The sequence below is a fragment of the Myzus persicae genome, unplaced genomic scaffold (assembly GCF_001856785.1).
Source record: "Myzus persicae strain clone G006 unplaced genomic scaffold, MPER_G0061.0, whole genome shotgun sequence".
Classification (NCBI taxonomy): Eukaryota; Metazoa; Arthropoda; class Insecta; order Hemiptera; family Aphididae; genus Myzus; species Myzus persicae.
In genome coordinates, this window is record NW_019101416.1 from 42,803 (window position 1) to 62,139 (window position 19,337).

At 32.2% G+C, this 19,337-nt stretch overlaps 4 protein-coding genes and 1 long non-coding RNA gene across 5 annotated transcripts; 3 read left to right on the forward strand and 2 right to left on the reverse strand.

Moving 5' to 3' along the window:
- Window positions 1-2,940: 2,940 nt before the first annotated feature.
- On the reverse strand, window positions 2,941-3,894 carry LOC111028998. The gene is made up of 2 exons (XR_002603961.1): window positions 3,604-3,894; window positions 2,941-3,128 (listed from the first exon to the last, which is right to left on the reverse strand). It is a non-coding gene; the product is annotated as an uncharacterized LOC111028998 (long non-coding RNA).
- A 203-nt stretch (window positions 3,895-4,097) lies between these two features.
- On the forward strand, window positions 4,098-6,089 carry LOC111028996 (omega-amidase NIT2-like). Its single transcript, XM_022307803.1, has 6 exons — window positions 4,098-4,299; window positions 4,383-4,529; window positions 4,923-5,107; window positions 5,423-5,591; window positions 5,662-5,892; window positions 5,956-6,089. The coding sequence occupies exons 1-6, from the start codon at window positions 4,221-4,223 to the stop codon at window positions 6,051-6,053; spliced, it is 909 nt and encodes a 302-aa protein (XP_022163495.1). The 5' UTR covers window positions 4,098-4,220; the 3' UTR covers window positions 6,054-6,089.
- Window positions 6,090-7,800: 1,711 nt separating this feature from the next.
- LOC111028997 lies at window positions 7,801-8,980 on the forward strand. Its single transcript, XM_022307804.1, has 4 exons — window positions 7,801-8,050; window positions 8,125-8,200; window positions 8,329-8,421; window positions 8,518-8,980. Exons 1-4 carry the CDS (start codon window positions 7,979-7,981, stop codon window positions 8,742-8,744), a joined length of 468 nt encoding a protein of 155 aa, XP_022163496.1. The 5' UTR covers window positions 7,801-7,978; the 3' UTR covers window positions 8,745-8,980.
- LOC111028995 (sin3 histone deacetylase corepressor complex component SDS3) lies at window positions 8,808-10,873 on the reverse strand. Its single transcript, XM_022307802.1, has 8 exons — window positions 10,472-10,873; window positions 10,364-10,409; window positions 10,159-10,272; window positions 9,892-10,076; window positions 9,563-9,826; window positions 9,369-9,504; window positions 9,228-9,312; window positions 8,808-9,144 (listed from the first exon to the last, which is right to left on the reverse strand). Exons 1-8 carry the CDS (start codon window positions 10,578-10,580, stop codon window positions 9,046-9,048), a joined length of 1,038 nt encoding a protein of 345 aa, XP_022163494.1. The 5' UTR covers window positions 10,581-10,873; the 3' UTR covers window positions 8,808-9,045.
- Window positions 10,874-11,851: 978 nt separating this feature from the next.
- LOC111028993 lies at window positions 11,852-13,601 on the forward strand. Its single transcript, XM_022307801.1, has 2 exons — window positions 11,852-12,078; window positions 12,168-13,601. Exons 1-2 carry the CDS (start codon window positions 12,028-12,030, stop codon window positions 13,518-13,520), a joined length of 1,404 nt encoding a protein of 467 aa, XP_022163493.1. The 5' UTR covers window positions 11,852-12,027; the 3' UTR covers window positions 13,521-13,601.
- The last annotated feature ends 5,736 nt before the right edge of the window (window positions 13,602-19,337 follow it).

Here is a 19,337-nt window from a genome sequence, read left to right on the forward strand (position 1 = left end):
AGCACGCGTAAATACATCGTTTACTGTAGAAAGGAGTCAAATCCGACTATCCAAACGCTAAATATAGTGTTTGGAAATTTCACTTTACTGCAGAAAGAGAACATGTCCATGACATGTCCCATTTCTGCAGTAAACATCTTATACATATAATTATTTTGAATTTATCTTATCTTAGTTGTATTGGAACCAATTATTAATGTACTATTAATACGTTTATCATGAGGGGGAAGCTGGTAAAGGACCTAACGTCATATCATTTATAAATCATTACATCAATAATGATATTGGCAAAGAAGTTGAACGCCTCTATATTTTTTGTGATAACTGTGCAGGTCAGAACAAAAACAACGCAATTATTAGGTTTTTAATGGGTTTGGTGGAAATCGAAAGATTTAAAGAAGTGCAAGTTTTATATCCAATGAGAGGTCATTCTTTCATGCCTTGTGACCGTGATTTTGGGTTGATTAAAAGATCGCTAGTAAAATACGAAAGACTATACACAATAGACCAATACATTAATTTAATTTCCAAAGCTTCGAAAATTCCTAACAAATTTTCGGTTGTTAAAGTTGATCAAAACTTTATAATTGACTACAAAAAATGGTGGAAAACATATTACAAAAAAACATATTTAAGTAATGCCTCATATCGAGTCATATGGGGAAAATATGCCTAGAGCTAATAAATCATCATTTGCTTTATCATCTTATATCATCATTCATCACCTCACTGTTTCATGTTCCAATAAAAACGAAATAAAATGTCGTGAATTTATAAATGCGTTGGTTGAACATACATTTCGTCTTCGAAATTCCACAACGGGCTTTTTATTTCCAATCGACAAAGCATACAACGGAAAGTTGCCAATCAACGAAAAAAAGTTGGAAGATATCAAAAATACATTGAAATTTATTCCGGAGGAGTATATTGGATTTTGGAAACCAATAAGTGAATGGCCTTCAAAATCTGATGAAAATGTATTAGACTAAAAATATAATGACAAAAATGTATTAAAAATAATATCATTAATGTATTTTAATTATAAGTTGTAGTTCAAAAAAAAAAAACTGTAAAATGTAAGAAATAATTTTATATTTATATTTAATAATAACATAATATATATTAGTTATATTTGGTAAAAATAAATTGATGAATAAAAACAATATTTTGCATATTTTGATAGTGTTTCTCTCCCTACATCAATAAATAAGATATGAAAACGATGTTTTCAGCAAAAAGGAGACATGTCCATAACTTAAATTTATTAATTAAAAAAAAGTTAAAAATTTTTTTTTTTACAAAAAAAAAAAAAAAATTTTTTTTTTTACAAATTAAATGAAATTTTTAAGTGATTTAACTAAAAATATCGTCTAAAATTTCGAAGTTTTTACATTAACATTTCATAAGTTGTTTAGTTTTTCATCATTCCTGAAAAATTAGGAAAAGTGGACTTGTCCCGTGTCTGCAGTTAGCGATTCAGTCATATAAGGTCTAAGCTTTTAACACCAACACTGAATATATAGATTTAAAGAAAATTATGAAATTCAAACCCATGGGTAATGTACTAATGTACATGGACATTGTGAAACTCTTAAATATGTTAAAATCATAGTTAAAGTAAAATAGTTAGTAAGTAGGTACTACTTATAACATCAACAAATATAGTAGGTACAGCTACTTTTAACCAAGGGATTAGTCATAAAATTCTATTCTATAACGATGTACCTAATATCTATGTACATATTAGCACGATATGTATATATATATATATATTAGCATCTTTATACAATAGTTGAATAGTGCATCAATGATTGAACTGGTTTTGTATATCAATTCATATTATAATATTGCACTCAATTATATGGTGGTAACTTTTATTTTGTATACATATTCTTCAGACATTCTACACAACTTTTCCAGTTTTAACTCATAATCAAAAACTCTTAGTACTTAAATATATATAGTATATATATTATAAAGTCTATATTGATAACTTGACAACGTACGCCAGCCTATACCTACTTTAGGTTTAAGGTCTAAGCAGCATTGGAAAAGTTCTTTTTAAGAAAGAAAATGTTCCTGTTCGGCCGTTGCTCTTCCCTGTTCTAAAAAAGAGAGCATATTCTCGTTCCTCGTTCCTGTGGCGAAAAAAAAATGAGCTCCAGTTTCTAAAAATTTTCTTTTACGATCTGAGCGGTTGTTTATTTTTGTGAACAACTTATAAGCCATACTTTTTAAGTAAATATAGTGTTTAAATGTGTGATTCCAAACGGTGGTAAGACTAGTTATGGCAGGAAATCAAAAATCAAATTATATTATTATAGATGCAACGAGTCAAAGAAACTCTCAATAATTTATTTAATATAAGACAATAGTTTAGTAAAACTAACTTTTATCATAGTCATATTTTGTTTTAAAAAAAAATTTTACATATGTAAGCCCAATATTACAGAAATTCAGGTAGGAAGTCTAAAATTAAAATTTGGCAAACAAATTACAATGTACAAATACTAAACCATAATTTGAGCAGTACTATGCAGTATACGTAAACCTACACTTACTACGTAACCGGGCCACGGTGCATCTAAAATTAAAGTAATTCATTTTAAAATAAAATAAATAATAATCGTTTATAAGTTATTGTGTATGTATTGATGATGGGCAATTTAAAAATGATTCAGTTCCGTGTGGTTTATCGTTTATATACATGTATAAAAAAGCGATCAAATAATTATTAAGGCCCCTGCTGCAAAACCTAACAATTTTTCACCAAAAAAACCTTAGAGACTGACAATAATTAAAGTACTTCTATAGCGGTTCGATTAAAAATGCAAATCTTTTGGATTTGATAAAGAAGCTTACTTTGCATCGGCTGGAGCAAATATTCAATATTTTTTAATTTTTTATATGTATACCTATTTAATATTAAAAATTTAAAAATTGATAATATTAAAAATGTTTATTTCCTTCGAGAATTTGATAAAATTGAAAAAGTAGTTTAGGTAACGTTCATACGCAAAGGGTGTGCGCTTTCAAAATATGCAGGTGGCGGTACAACATGTTGAACGCCTCGTGGTGGGCGGAGTCATCAACCGCCAGTACGTTTGACAAGAACTTTTTTTCTAGTACTGTAAAAAAAAAAAAGAAATATGTATAGGTATTAGACACTTATTACAACCAGGAGCGGATACAGAGTTAAATTTTTATTGAGAGGGGGGGGGGAGATCCTAAAACAATTACTTTTACGCCATAATAATATTACATAAATTATAATGTTCTAGTTCACGAAATCCTAAAAATATGAAAGAAATGGTTATTAAGTGAATGTTAGTAATTTTGCTATGATTGGGTTAGGAATTGTTTATGTTAATTAGGTATCTATAGAACTATAAGTATATTTATTTACTTGCATATTATAGTAACTCAAGATTGATTATTTGGCCGCCTCTCCCCCCCGATGAGGGCCAGCGACATAATGAAATTAATCAATTTAATATTACTAATTTTTAAGTTATATATTAATAATAATATGTAAATGTTTGAAACAACTTCAAAATTAAGTTTTACGTGGCTTATTAACAATAACAAAAAAATGGTACCTACGTCTGACAGGTACATTCAGATTTCACCAAATGTTGAGTATATAAATTCCAACAATTCCAAAATACAAATTTCCAAAAATACAAATTTATGGCATTTAAACTAAAAAAACACAATTTTTGAAAATATCGAGGATTTAAAATGTTTTAACCATAACTTTATTAAGGACGTTTGAGCAACTTTTTGAAAGTACCATCAAATTAAGCATGCCAAAAACACATTAAAAAAAAAAATTACCAAAAAATCGATTGGGTGGTAAACTACATTTATTCCCATAAACATAGTATAAAACATAATACCTATGCAATTAAATTTCAAATCGGCTGAGTTTCTTATCACCGGCGTTCTTGTCACTCCTCGGTTGCATGCATAATAATAATTAATATGTTTATTTAATTATAAGACTTTAATAGCTGTGTTGCTGCAATAGTGCAATATCTGATATCATTAATTCATAACTTATAAGTATTAAGTTATGATTCATAACAGTAATTAAACTAACTGTAAAATTAAAATAAATTGGTGTTAGCCACTTATCGAAAATAAGTCAGATAGAAATATAGAATTAACACCACAGCATACATTGCCGCACTGGTGAACGGTGTATAACTTGCTCATAAATGTTTGCTGGTCAAAAACTATTGCAACAGTCAATCTCGTTATTCACTCAAATTAGAATGGTTTCGTCGAGTTCTCGTGGTAATTATTGTAAAATTACATTATTCTATTTTGCCATCGTGGGTACTTGTTGTTTGTAGCATGATATATGGTGTTTGATTTAGGTTTTCGAGTCGCCTTACTGCAGTTGAATGTCACAGCTGATAAGTTGAAAAATGTGGCCAATGCAGTGGAACATTTGAAGCAAGCAAAACTGAATGGCTGCACATTAGCGATATTACCAGAATGTTTTAACTCTCCATATAACACTGGTAAGTAGGTATATCAGACAGTCTGTTGGTGGGTTACATAATCATCACTAACATCAAACGAATTAATTATAGCGAGCTAATGGTCACTTAAACATGATTTAGTGGGACATGATTGGCCTATTCAATTTTAGTAAACCTTTTTTATGCAACCCAGCTTGAGAGTTTTAAACAATAAAATTGAAACACTCACAAAGAATTACATTCAAACAATCAGTTTGTTGTTTAGAAACTATCAAAACAAAATTGGAACTACTTACTTTTAACGTATGTTGTGCTTTAGTAAGACGAGAAACACTTGGGTACAATGTCTTCTTAAAAATTAAAAAACACAAATATTTTACCAAGTACCTCAAATCTCATAATTATGAACTAATTCTATTATTTCTATTTTAGCTTTGTTCAGAGAATACTCAGAAGTTATTCCTGGAGGTTACACGTGTAAAGCTTTGTCTCAGGCTGCCAAATCAAATGAAATGTATATTGTTGGTGGTTCAATTCCAGAGATATGTGATGACAAAGTCTACAACACTTGCACAGTTTGGGATCCGAATGGAAACCTGATAGCCAAACATCAAAAAGTACTTTACACATTTGATATTTCATGACCAAGAAGTACCTATAAATACAATTATAATAATATTATGAATTGAAATCATAATTTCTCTAAATAAAATATTTTTGGTACATAGAACTGAACCCCAGTTCAACATGCACAGAATATAATGTATACTATTTAAGTGAATATTTATTTTATTATTTATTGTCAAATAAGCCAAGGCCCAAAATATTAAATGTAATCTTGATTATTTACTAATATTAGTTAAAAACCATCACAATTTCTCTGTAAATGCTACTACATAATATGTATTTAAAATATATGCACACTAATGTAGGTGCATTTATTCGATATAAATATTCCTGGTGGAATTTGCTTCAAAGAATCTGATGCCTTAGCTGCTGGGAATTCACTAAATACATTTCAATTGGGGAAATTTAAAATCGGTCTTGGGATCTGCTATGATATACGATTTGCAGAAATGGCAGCAATATACCGAAAGCAAGGTTTGCTGCTTACTTAACTTTTAATAAATATTATATTATTATTAACACTATTATACACTTTGGTGTTTAGGTTGTGATATGTTAATATACCCCAGTGCCTTTAATATGACAACCGGACCTTTACATTGGAGCTTATTAACTAGATGCCGAGCAGTAGACAATCAGGCATTTGTAGCTGTTGTTTCACCAGCTAGAGTTAATTCTAATTATGTTGCATGGGGTCATTCCATGGTTGTCGATCCATGGGGTAACATTTTAGAAGAAGCTACTGAAAAAGACATGGATTTATATATAGATCTTAGTAAATATAATTTTTTATTTTTCTGTTAAATCTTAAATTAAGAGTGTTATTTGTTTGTTATAGACTTTGATGCTCGGGAAAATATGAGACAGCAAATACCCACTGAAAATCAAAGAAGAACTGACTTATATGATACATTTGATTTGAAAAACAAAGTTTGAGTATCAAATTTCTGTTTGTATTCAAATAAAATAAAACTAACAAATTATTCTAAGAGATTAGTAAATAAAATGTGATAACTATTAACCATACTGAAATTAATACTATAATAATTTATATATTATGTTTGGATTAATTATTCAATTTATAATATTATTTTATTTTATTAAAACTCTCGTCTCCGCACAGCCATTAGCCTTTTTTTGTTATAATGATAATTTTATTTTAAGTATTTCTGTTGCTGTAGGAAATTTTATTCGATAAATAAATAAATAGTTAAATAATATTACAACCATTGAATAGTTAAATTTTTTTGTTTTTTTTCAAGACCAATAACAGTGGATGATTTTTAAAATAATATAATTTTATAGTTTTCATGAATTGTGTAGGATAATAATTAAATACCTATATAATATGTATTATAGTAGCCAGTAGCGCCAAACTCTATGTTTGTTTAGGTCAGGCCACAGTTGAATAATTTTTTTTAAATGTGGACTGGTTCAAACAGTTGTGGTTGAAATTCATACCAGAAAATATTTGATTACTAGATGAAAATAAGGGATACATTAAATATTTTACCTACTTATTTAAATAGTTTAGAATTTAGACAGTATGTTTACACAATGAATTAATAAAATATTTATAGCTGCATAGGTACTTTGTACAGTTCTCTTATACTCAAATTAAATTACGTGCAATGAATATTAATACATTATGTAGAAATGTACATTCTATATGGACATTTCCTTTGAAAGTCAAAATAAATTAAACTGTCACAAATTGTTATTCTATACAACATTTTAAAATGTAGACTTGAGGCCATGTATTAGAGGCTGGAAGTCGTATTTTCATTTGGACTGAGTTAAATTTTAGAAGTTCAGCAACACTGTCTATTAAGAAACAGATATGTATATAAATCATAGGCATTATTATAGGTACTAGCATTGATTATATATACTAGGTAATTAGGTATTATATGGAGCACTGCTGTACTTCCAGCGGTCTGAACGTACACATCACATACAGTCATTCAGATTATTAATATTATTGACAGTAATTTTTCTATTTTATAATAATTTTAGTTATATCTGTTATTACAATTGCAACATCTATCACGAGAGGTCGAGAGCACACCGCCCACCCACGCATTGACCAGATGCTCTGTCAAGTAGTATAATACCTTTGATTATGTATATGATCTAAGTATAATACTATAATCTCACAGAGCATAATTTATTAATGTGTTCAATTCTATGATAATGTCAATGATAGTTTGCGACCAGGATAGACCTATAAGGTATAAATAGTTATATGCAACATAGACATTAGACTTATAATATAATAGACCGCAAAAGGAAAGAAATAACAAACTCAGCTATAACCACCGAATAGATGAACCCTTTTCTGTGCTATAACTTTATAATATATTATTATTATTATTTATTTTATGTCTACTGTCTATGGTATGCAAGATTGCAAGGTGTGAATGTGTGATGGTATGATATAAATCGAGGTGGATTCAAGGTTAGCAATATTTACATACATCCACCTTGGGCGAATTAAATAAAAATGTATTAAGTATAAATCCACCTTGATATAAATAATAAATGTATAATCATAGACCTCATATTACTGTTATACTATGATTATACTGCAGCTTACCTTATACTCGATGCCCACTAATAGTCTATGTTTATAATAATAATATTATCACAGAATAAATGATAAAAAAAAACAATGATATTGTTATCAGTATTTTTGTTGTCATTAAACTAACAAGTGGTAAAAAATAACAATTGAATATAAGTCTTCTTCCCAGGTAGTAAAATATAGCCTACATTAATACTACTAGTTATTACATTCTTTAAGTCTTAAATCTTAAAGTGCAGAAACTATTTTTTATATAGTTTTATAAAATACTTCTATCATGTCAGATAAAGCAATGCTTGTTCTGGGCGAAGCTTCTGAATCTGATGATGAAGACTTTCAACAAATTGAGGTAAGATCCGCAATAGATTTTACTGTTATGATCAAAACACACATTTGCTGCAAAAAGATAATGATTAATTTCAGAACTCAAGAAGTGGAATGGCTGAGAGCGACCACACAGAGTTTGACACTGATTCCAAATACCAGGCAAGCAATTCAAGTATGTCGTAGCAGTTATTTATATGACTATTCACTTTTACAAAACACAAGTTGTTTAGTTAGTTATTTTAATTGTACTTCAACTGTGTCTACGCATCAACTGTTTTTCATTAATGAAAATTATTGTAGAAAATAGAAAAAGTCGAGTGGGAAGAGAAAGTTTTGCTGGCCGTTCCGACAATTTCAAAATGTCTGAAGACACTTTACTGCATCGAAAATTAAGTAAATTACTTAAGTATAATAATGTTATTTGTTAATGATAAATGTTCATCATAAGAAATGAGTAACTGTTCTATATTTTAATTCAATTTGTTCTAGAAGAGAAAAATATGCAGTTTTATTCAAATCTCACAACATTCAACAAGCAAATGTATATAAATGCCATGAATCAAATGAACGAAACGGACCAACAGTTGGTTAAAGCTCAAGTATTACTCCAAGATACTGTAACTAACTGGAAGTATATTGAACAAAATTTGTCACACATCAAACGTAAGATGACTGATATATTGGCTGAAGAGTATATTCCAAAAATTAAAATTTGAATCATTTCTTTATAGAATAAAAATTGTAAACATGATTAAAATAAAATAATTGTTACACTATAATTCCATACAGAGAAAAAATGTATTATATTATTTTATTACACTATATACGATAATTGAAAATATCTTCACAAATCATTACATTTGAATATGTACCTTAGTTTCACAATAGGAAATATAACATTACTATAGGATACAAATTCATATTTTTATAAACTGTAAATAAAAAAAAAAAACAGGAATAAATAAAAATAAATGACCTACATGCATAAATATATAACATCTGAATATAAGTAGTTGTTTAAACAGCAGCTCGACGTTTGATAGACATTTTACCTTTGGATAGGTAAGACAAGTTGATACGAAATTTACTGTTGTCTGACGTTTTCTTTACCCAGATCTGAAAAACAGAAATTATTTAAAGATTTTTGTACCACAATTTTTTATAATATTAAACTTTTTTTTATAAATTGAATGACTTACAGTTTCGTTGCCAATGGCAGATATAACAGCTGGGAATTTTGCCATTTGCCTTCCTTCGACAAAAACAGGTTGTCCTCGATGATACCTAAAATTAAAATAATTCTTATCTTAGGAAACAATTATTACTTTTAGTTTTCATACCATCTTTTTTCAAACAGCAGTTTTCCATCTTCAATACGCGTATCTGGAATAGTTGATGATCCTTCAGTGTCTGAATTCTGGCATTTTTTTGGACTCATATTACCTGCAGTTGATGAACTAGTACTTGGAAGACACCCTAAAAAATAATTCTATATACTACAAACTATCAAAATGTAATTGTAAATATGACCAACCTGGTTTCCTAATAGATGAAGAATTTACTGTATCCCTTGTTTTGACAGTAGGGGTTGTTGTGGTAGAAGTAGATGCCAATGAAGCTAATGACTCTTGAATAAGTTTTACATCGTGATCAATTTCGTGTTCCTGCAACAAATAATAGATATTTGATACAGGTGGGGGTTTGCGACGTTTCTCTTGAGGTGCGGGAACCACTGGGTCATTTGGTCTTCTTCTCAGTTTTCTTGTCATAGCAGGTTTTTGATCTGATGAGTCTGGAGCTGAAAACCACCATAACATTATAAAAAGATAAAATATACTGTATACAGATGTTTATAATACATACAAAGTTCTGTATTTAAATTGTCATGTTCTATAGCTTTTTTCCTTTCATTTAATTCTGATATCAAAGTCTCAGTGAGTTCAGCATTACGATCTTCAAACTCTTTGTGAGCTAGACGCCGTTCTCTATTAAATTCTCTTTCGATAGCATCAAGCAAACAGTCTCGCCACAAATTATTCATCCTTAGTCTATTGATAAATTAATAAGAAAAACCATTTGAATCAGGATTTAACTGTTAGTATAATAGGTAATAAAGAAATATTAACTTACTCATTTTTATGCTGTGCATCCAATTTTTTCAATTGCTTTACATATTCTGCGTGTGTCCCATCACGCAACTGCTGTAGTTGCTTTTGGATACCAGCTAATTTATCCTGGTAGACCCTAAAATAACAGAAAAAAATATTAAAATAAAAATTGCTTACCGACCGTCAACACAATTAAGTTGTGCATTGAGGAAACATGAGCTACTCACTGCTCCTGTATTTCAGTGTGTTTCTCACGGTTTTCTTTGCCTTCTTCTGAAAAACGAAAACTAATGACATTAATGCGAATGTTTATTTCATATAACTTTGTTGCGTACCATCAGAGTCAGTTAAATCTTTGTTTTCGTTCTTCACACTCATGTTGTCGTCGTCGTCGTCCATTGAGAAAGTCGAAGATGGTGACATGTTACTATCGTGGAAAGACATTGTGTGTCGGCAACAAACAACTCCAATCCTGTATGCGACAACGAAGTTGGTTTAACAGCTCGACCACATAAGAGTAAATGACGATCGAAAGATCCGTGCAAACGAGAACGACCAAAAAGTAAAATATCACTTCATACGTAGGTATAATAAATAATTTTAAATGGATAGTGAGTATCTATAATCAATACAATCTACATTATTGTTATTATTATTTATCACTTTATCAGTTTATTACGATCGATAGTCGATAGTACCACATAGAACAATAATGATGCTATGGATTTAATAAACATTAGTGAAGGTAAACATAAATGTTGTTTGGTCGCCGATATAAACATAGGGCAATCATGGATAAATATCTGATAAGTATTTTACTCCAAGAAAAATTGGCCCGCCCAAAAAAATGTTTATGCTTATATATTTTTTTTTTGTTTACGGCCTTTTGACCACACATCCAATGTCCAAACATATCTATCTCCATTCAAATCCATCACGATTTTGCACCAACCTAAACGGCTTCCCAATATTCTGTTTTCCCTTTATTAATTCGTATCAAGCTCACTTTTTGCTTCTATGAGTACATAAACTTTTCACTGAATTTAAGTAGTTCTCTACAGTAGCACTACCTACTTATATCGTCTGCATACGCTAAAAGACTTATGTTCCATCCAATTTTTCCCCACCAGCAGGTTATATATTCATCATTGTAATTATATTTTATTGCCTATCTTTTTTATTTCTCAAGTTTTCTGAAATAATTGTCTCATAATAAATATTTGATCTATTATGTGGATTTATTATCTCTGAAAGCACTTTGGTAGACCCCTTTAATTTTGTCAGCAAAAGGTTTGACTCTGTCTAGAATACCATATGATAGTATTTTATAAGTTACATTCACTAAGGAGTATACGCCTATGCAGTATACTGTATACCTCTATGGTTGTTAGTTGTTACAGTCTTTTTTGTCGTCCTTTTTATATTTTGGACATATAGGTAGGTATTAGTGTCGAATTCCACTCTTCGGGAATCGGGATGTTTATAAAACCATGACTCTATAAGATATATGGCAGCTATGTTAGCCGTGTATTTACGCATTGTTAACTTTATTTGATTTCTAAACATCGGATTGTCGTAACATACTATATGTCGGGCCGAGAGACCGCTACTGGGCGGCGATCAAAATTCGTCCATTCTCGCGCATTCCCACCACCAAACCTCCCGTTTTGCAGGCCGCCGTCACAGTTGCCGCCGCCAATGTCGTGACCGTCACCGCCAAAACGTAGCACGTTTCAGCCTTTCAGGTTGTTGTCTGTATACAGCGTGAACTGAAGTGTTTCCTTGTCACCGTATTTTACGTATTGCCATACAATAATCATCAAGTTTTTGTTTTTGCGTGTTTTAGTATATTTTATTTTTTAGTATTTACTATTGTATTAGTAAGACTACGATGGATCTTATTGATATTATTTCACCTAAGAAAAAAAATCCTAGTGGAAAGGTAAGTGTTAATATAAAAAATATATAACTATTTTTTTAAAAATATTTCTCTATTTATAATTCTTATTATTTAAATAATTTTTTCTGCAGTTTATTGGTACCGGTCAGAGGCAAATTATCATCAATCTATACAAAGAAAAAGTTAATCAACAAAGCGAAAATCCAGACAGCCCTCGAATAAACTACAGGCAAATGATTTTGGAAATTTCAAAATCAACCGGTATTGGTCAACGTACAGTCCAAACAACTTTGTCCGAATACAAAAATAAAGGTACTGTGTCATCACCCAACAAAAAGAAAGTAAGACCTACAATTATCGATAAAGTGGACGATTTTGACAAAAACGCAATACGTCAAAAAATCCATAGTTTTTGGTTCAACCGTAAAGTGCCCACAATTTCAAAGGTGTTGGCTGCCATAAACGAAGATGAAACGTTGCCAAGAATGAAACGTTCATCATTTCAAAAAATACTGAAAGAATTGCAGTTTGTGTACGTAAAAAAATGTCGGAATAGTGCGCTTCTTGAAAGAGATGACCTTGTGGCTTGGCGGCAAAAATATTTGAAAAAAATAAAACAGTACAGAGCTGAGGGCAGACAAATTTATTACTTAGACGAGACGTGGGTCAACGCAGGAGAAACACATAGTAGAACATGGGTCGACAGTTCAGTCAGTTCACGACGTGACGCATTCAAGAAAGGTCTCACAACAGGACAAAAGGAACCCTCGGGCAAAGGTAAGCGGCTCATCGTCTTACACATTGGATCATCCGACGGCTTTGTGTCGGGGGGCTTTTTGTGCTTCGAATCCAAAACAAACTCATTCGACTACCATGACGAAATGAATGGTTCTACTTTTTTTGAATGGTTTGTTAAAATTCTACCGTTACTCAAAGATAACGCAGTCATTATAATGGACAATGCTTCATACCATTCTGTAGAAAAAGATCCAACTCCAGTGATGTCGTGGAAAAAACAGGATATTATAAACTGGCTGGAAAGTAAAGGTGAGGTCGTTACACAACCAATAGTCAAGGCGGAATTGTTACTGAGAGTGAAGGAAATCAAATCTGAACACGAAAAATATGTAATCGACGAGTACGCAAAAGAAAATGGCAAAACCGTTTTAAGATTGCCTCCATACCACTGCGAGCTGAACCCAATAGAGCTCGCGTGGTCATCCGTCAAACATTATGTCCGGACGCATAACAATACCTACAAATTAAAAGACGTACAAGAATTATTAAAGCAAGGCGTAGAACACGTAACACCAGAGATGTGGACCAATTTTGTTCAGCACGTCGTAAAAGAGGAAGATAAATTTTTGAGAATCGACTTCATCACAGATGAAATGTTGGAGGAAGAACCTGAAAGTGAACAACACATCCTAACAATAGGGACAGGTGATGACAGTGATTCTGATTTTGATTCAGACTCTGAATAATTTATTTGTATAATTTTTTTTTTGTATTTAAATTTTTTTTGCATTATTTCTATTTTATATATTACAACATGCATTTTATCTGTATAAATAAACATGACTGATTAAATAAATAAATGCATATATTATAATATAAATTGTTATATATCTTTTTTTTTTTTTATTAAATAAAAGTGTATTTACAATCTATACATACAGTGTATAATAAGTAAGTGTGGTGACTTAAAGAATATAACAATTAACAATAATAACAATTAAAAGAGAAGGAAGGCTCCCAGCAGTGCCACCTGACAAGAAATTACGGTTTGAATTTTATTTTAATTCATTTTATCATAATTATTTTTTTTTTAATTAGGTATTGAGCAGATCTCTTGGACATTGTCTTTTTAACCTTCTAGGAATAATAGAGGCAGAGGATAAACTTTTAATTATGGGGTTTGAATGAGCGCGGAGGGTTGAGTGGAATTTTGAGTAATAGGATTTGGCTAAGTCGTTGAGGGTTGGTATGTTCAGATCTTTGTGGAGATTTTTATTGGTAACATACCAAGGGGCAGAAATTATTAGGCGTAGACATATGGATTGGAATGCTTGGAGAGTTTTAATATTTGATGGTTTTGCTGGCCCCCAAAGTTGGATGCCGTAGAGCCAAGCCGGACGGATTATCGATTTATATATCGTAAGTTTGTTGGTTAAAGAAAGTTTAGATTTTAATAGGGGTCTCAAAAGATGTAGTCTGGAGTTTACTGATTTACGTTTTTGTTTTAAATGCGAGTTCCAGTTGAGGCGTTTGTCAAATATTAAACCTAGGTATTAAACTTCATCTGACGAAGGAATTATTTGGTTGTTAAATGTAACAGGAGGGCAGACAGATTTGCGCAATGTAAAAGTTACATGAGTAGACTTCGTTTCGTTAATTTTTATTATACAACGTTTTGTCCATAAGTTTATCATATTAAAGTGACTTTGGATCATCCGACAAGCAGTTCCGGAATCCTGGTGTGAAGCTGAAATTAGTGTGTCATCGGTATATGTGCCAAGAAAAGTGAAGGGTGTTTTGGGGATGTCATGAGTGAACACAGAATAAAGAAAGGAGGCGATGTCACTACCTTGGGGAACACCTGAACTAATACGACAGCTGGTTGAATAGCTGTTATTTAAACGAACCTTAAAGGAGCGGTCAGATAGGTAGGATTTTATTAGTAAGAAATATGGTGCTGGGAGAAACTTTTTTAGTTTGTAAAGTAGCCCTTCATGCCAGACTCTGTCAAAAGCCTGTGAGACATCCAGAAACACAGTAGGGCAGAATTCTTTCTTCTCCAGTGCGTTGGATATTTTATCGACAGTGCGATGAAGTTGGTGTATTGTTGAGTGATGGGCTCTGAAACCGAACTAGGTGTGTGGAATGATGTTAGCTTCAGTGGCAAGAGGGATGAGTCTTTTTAAGAGAATTTTTTCGAAGATTTTTGAGAAAGTAGGGAGAAGACTTATCGGTCTGTATGATGCTGGATTTTCGGGAGGTTTGTTTGGCTTGAGAATGAGTATTACGATGGAGTGCTTCCAGGAGTTTGGGAAGAAGGATAATCTAAGTACTGCGTTATAAAGGTGAGATAGGTATACTATGGCTTTACGTGGAAGGTTTTTTACGATATAATTAGTTATTAGGTCGTGACCTGGGGATTTTTTGGTAGGAATTTTTTTGATTATGGTGTTAATTTCATCAGGAGATGTAGGTTTGGCAGGCATGGACATTGGTAGAGGAGCTTCAAGGTACTCTTCAACAATTTTTAGTTGGGAATGGCTGGGTTGGATATCATGGGGAGAAAAAGAGTTTTCCAGGTGTTGTGCTAAAATATTTGCTTTGTCAGTGTCGGTAATAACCCATGAGTTGTCTTCATTTCTTAAAGGGGGGGTAGGTTGATTTAGGCGGAGTAGAGATTTGGTCGCTTTCCAAAGAGATGAGTTTTTTGTGGTTAGTGATTCTACATAATTATTGTAGGATTGATTTCTGTCGAATTGGATAGCCTTTTTTATTTCATTATTCAATTTGTTAAGTTTTACCTTGTCATTTGGGTACTTGAATGTTTGCCATTTATTTCTTATTCTACGTTTCTCGGCTAGTAATGATTTTATGTGATATGGGGTTTGTTTTTTTGGGTTTGTATGGTTATAAGGTTTTGCTGATTCTAGTGCAGCTTTTTGGATTGAGGTTGTGAGGAGATTGACAGCAACATTGATGTCATCCGTTGTTTTTAATGAGATCGAGAGTTTGATATCTTTATTTATTACTTTTTTAAAGTTAGGCCAGTTTAGTTGACTTGGGGTAAGAGTCCCTTTGTTGGGGAGGGACATTTAATCCGAGTTTAAGCATTGTTGGGGAGTGGTCAGAAGAAAGGTCGTAGAGGTTGATGAGATCACTATGTATGTTGCTAGGTAGTTTTTTGACAAAAATGTCCAAAATGTCAGGATGTCTGTTACTATGAGAGGGCCAGTATGTAGGACCTGGGGGGGGGGCTATTGAGGAGTAGTTTTTGTTGTTTATGCATTGCTGTAAAGCTCTGCCTCTGGTATTGGGAGAACGGTTACCCCATGCAGGGTTTTTAGAGTTGAAATCACCACCAGAGATAAAACGATGACCCAAGGTTGAGAAATAGTTGGAAAAGTGGTCTGATGTGGTGATGAGGCCAGGAGGGCAATAAACTGCGGAGACGGTGATAAGTATGTTGTTAGGTACAATTAATGAGACACTGGCTGCATGAATGTGAGGAGTGGAGTAGGGGGTTAGTGAATGATGGGGTATGTTTGATTTGATGTTGATTGCAGAACCTGCATGAGCCGTGCCATCAGGATGACAAGAAAAGTAGCCATTGAAGCCATATATTTTCGCGCAGGTGTTCGGGGTAAAGTGTGTTTCAGAAATTAGTGCAATGTCGGTGTTTGTTTCTAATAGGATGTGCTGGAGTTCATTTATGTGTTGTCTAAGACCATTGGCATTCCAAGAGAAAATTGATAATGGATGATTTACGTTTGGGCTAGTTATCATTTTTGGTTAAAATTCTATTTATTAATGTTGTGAGGAGATTTATTAATGGTGTAATGAGTGATTGAAAATGTTCAAGAAAGGATGCGATGTTAAATATCTATAATATAATATAAGAAATAACCATATATACAAAATACAAACATATACCATGTGCGACGGTCGTCGGCGTTATTATTTCCATTGTATTTACTTGAGCCGCTGTAGACAAGCCACATGTTGCCGCTTGGTGGCGGCGGCCGTGGAATTAGCCCATGGTTGTCGCGTAGCGAGTGGGAGTATTTTGGGCGGCGAATAGGTAGTAGAGTGGGAGAAATATGGGTACGGAACCGCGGAGCTCGATCATTTGTATGCGCCAAGGAGTAGAGCTCTCTCGGTGGCCCGAGTTATAACATGGAAAGTGCGAACCAGTCACTCAGTAGCGGTGTGACGTGTGAATTTTTATTTTCTGTGAAGTGACTATTTAAAATAAGCACCTACCCACCGATATATTGTTTCAGTGTTAATGTGGATACTGGATGGCTATACACACCATCCCACCAAACCCAATTCATATAATAGACATAAGTACATAAATCATTCTAGTTTTAATATTAGAGTAAATTGACCTATAATAAAACTTTAAGTTGAAAACATTTACGTGTTCTAACTATGGATTATTTACAATATTTCAATTTTAACGCAAGATTAGAACATTTATAAATTGTAATATATTACATAATACTATTAACTATTAAGTCCCAATACAGTTTAAATATCATCAAAAGTCTACGCAAGAACACAAATGATGTTCTTAACATTAAGTTTGATTATAAATTAATTTTCTTTAATACCAAAGCTAAAAACACATGCCACGAGATTGGTTCTACTGAACCCAAATTTACCATTTACCAAATTTTTTTGTTATTTGAAAATATAATCTATATAACCACAACAGTCAACAACAAAATATGTATTATTTTTAAAGTTTCTTATCGCCGTCATAGACCTATAAGATAATGTACAGCACATTCAACTCCGCCCTGTCCACAGTGCTAAGAAGTAGTGAATTAGTGAAAGAGCCCGCTTATTAATAAATTGTAGGTATTTTGTTTCTTTTCTCGCTCTCTCTCTCTATATTGTTCACCTGACGCCTCTCTCTAAGCGCTGTCCATTATCCACATTTTGTATCCATTTTGTTATTCCTTATTTATTTTCTGTTTTTCAACTTCAATTGTCATGTTTTTTGAATTTAAAATATAAATGATAGTTGTTTTGCGTAACTACCTAATTAAATTTTATTTTATCGTATTTAAGGGCGGACATTTTCCACAGCCCTACAGGTGGTAGATGTATAAATATACGCCTCTGGGTAGGTTAGGTTAGGTTTGTTAATGTAACTATGAAGTTCAAAGTTAGGTAAGACTCTAATATCGTTGCAATTCACCCCCATTTTACGGTTCTACTTGTCCGAGAGCCGAGAGGTAGGTATATCATTCATCTATGGCAGATTGGCAGGGGAGTACAAGATACTATAGTCCTTAGATCATAACGTTATAATATATTAAATGTACAATACTTATTGCGCCAATTAATGTATATTGTATATATATATATATATATTTATAAATTACATTAACTATGATATATTTAGTTAAGTTCAAATTTTGGATACATCATTTCCTAGTTAGGGGAATCCGCCACAAAAATGTAAACATTTAAAAATAGGTAACACACTAATACGTTATACGTCTCAGTTATAACTAATCTTATAAATATGTATATTAAATAATAGGTAGGTATATTAATAATACTAATTACAGTCTACAGACGTAATTTTGATAACCGATAGATAAATCATTTTCAGAACGTTGGTAGGTTTTATTCATCGAAATAATTGTAAAATTATGATTAATTAATAGTAACTATTTGCTACCAACTAGCTGGCTACAATCCAACTATATTGGCCACTAGGGCCGGATTTAGAGGAGTGGAGGCCTCGGGGCATCAAAGGAGTGGGGGCCCCCTGGCCCCAAATTATTTTACAAATAAAATGAACAATTTTTTTTTAAAGTAGATTATTTTTCTTTTATTAGTATTTAACAAATATATATTATACAATATATATAATTATAATCAGAAACAAGAAATTAAATGTAAGTGTTAACAAACGGAACCTTCCGAGCTTTTTTCGACAAAAAATCGTTGATAAGTTCGCTGAAATCCAGTTCTCGGAGTAAATCACTTTCAATGCTCAGGAGAGAAAGTTTTGATAGACGGTTTTGTCCCATCGTGGTTCGAAGCCTATTTTTTATAATCTTCATTTTTGAAAATGAGCGTTCTCCAGTGCAATTTGATACCATCAAAACCAAATACATTCTCAATGCAATTTCAAGATTAGGGAATGTAGCTCTGAAATTTTGATCTTCGAGAATTTGGTAGTAAAATAGTTCCGGAGATCGGTATTTTCCATAGTCCTTTTTGTATGCGTCGTTCAAAGACACAAATTGAACCAACTCATTACCAAGACTAGGTTCTAAATCATCCGCATAAACTTTCACCAATGCCTCTGCTGCAGCGTGCAAATTACTGATAAACAAACTTGCGGGCGACATAAAATTTTACGGAATTACCCATCGGCAATCAGTGTTAAATTTATTTTTATACTATTGGCCACTTTCGACGGGACGGCTCGCGGCGGGGTGACGCCGGTGACGGTGCATTTGTAATATTTGAAAGATTTTTTTTTCCGAAGTCACTATTGCGGAGCCGTGGAGGCCCCGGTTGCCCTCCCCTAAATCCGG

Excerpts from the sequence above, each read along its gene's own strand:
- LOC111028996 (XM_022307803.1), top strand. The coding sequence starts at position 4,221 with ATGTTTGCTGGTCAAAAACTATTGCAACAGTCAATCTCGTTATTCACT. Across the intron at positions 4,300-4,382 it reads GGTTTCGTCGAGTTCTCGTG|GTTTTCGAGTCGCCTTACTG; the intron begins GTAATTATTGTA and ends TGTTTGATTTAG. Across the intron at positions 5,108-5,422 it reads TGATAGCCAAACATCAAAAA|GTGCATTTATTCGATATAAA; the intron begins GTACTTTACACA and ends ACACTAATGTAG.
- LOC111028993 (XM_022307801.1), top strand. The coding sequence starts at position 12,028 with ATGGATCTTATTGATATTATTTCACCTAAGAAAAAAAATCCTAGTGGA. Across the intron at positions 12,079-12,167 it reads AAAAAAATCCTAGTGGAAAG|TTTATTGGTACCGGTCAGAG; the intron begins GTAAGTGTTAAT and ends TTTTTTCTGCAG.
- LOC111028997 (XM_022307804.1), top strand. The coding sequence starts at position 7,979 with ATGTCAGATAAAGCAATGCTTGTTCTGGGCGAAGCTTCTGAATCTGAT. Across the intron at positions 8,051-8,124 it reads AAGACTTTCAACAAATTGAG|AACTCAAGAAGTGGAATGGC; the intron begins GTAAGATCCGCA and ends GATTAATTTCAG. Across the intron at positions 8,422-8,517 it reads TTTACTGCATCGAAAATTAA|AAGAGAAAAATATGCAGTTT; the intron begins GTAAATTACTTA and ends AATTTGTTCTAG.
- LOC111028995 (XM_022307802.1), bottom strand. The coding sequence starts at position 10,580 with ATGTCTTTCCACGATAGTAACATGTCACCATCTTCGACTTTCTCAATG. Across the intron at positions 10,410-10,471 it reads AGATTTAACTGACTCTGATG|AAGAAGGCAAAGAAAACCGT; the intron begins GTACGCAACAAA and ends TTCGTTTTTCAG. Across the intron at positions 9,313-9,368 it reads CTGCTGTTTGAAAAAAGATG|GTATCATCGAGGACAACCTG; the intron begins GTATGAAAACTA and ends TTTTAATTTTAG.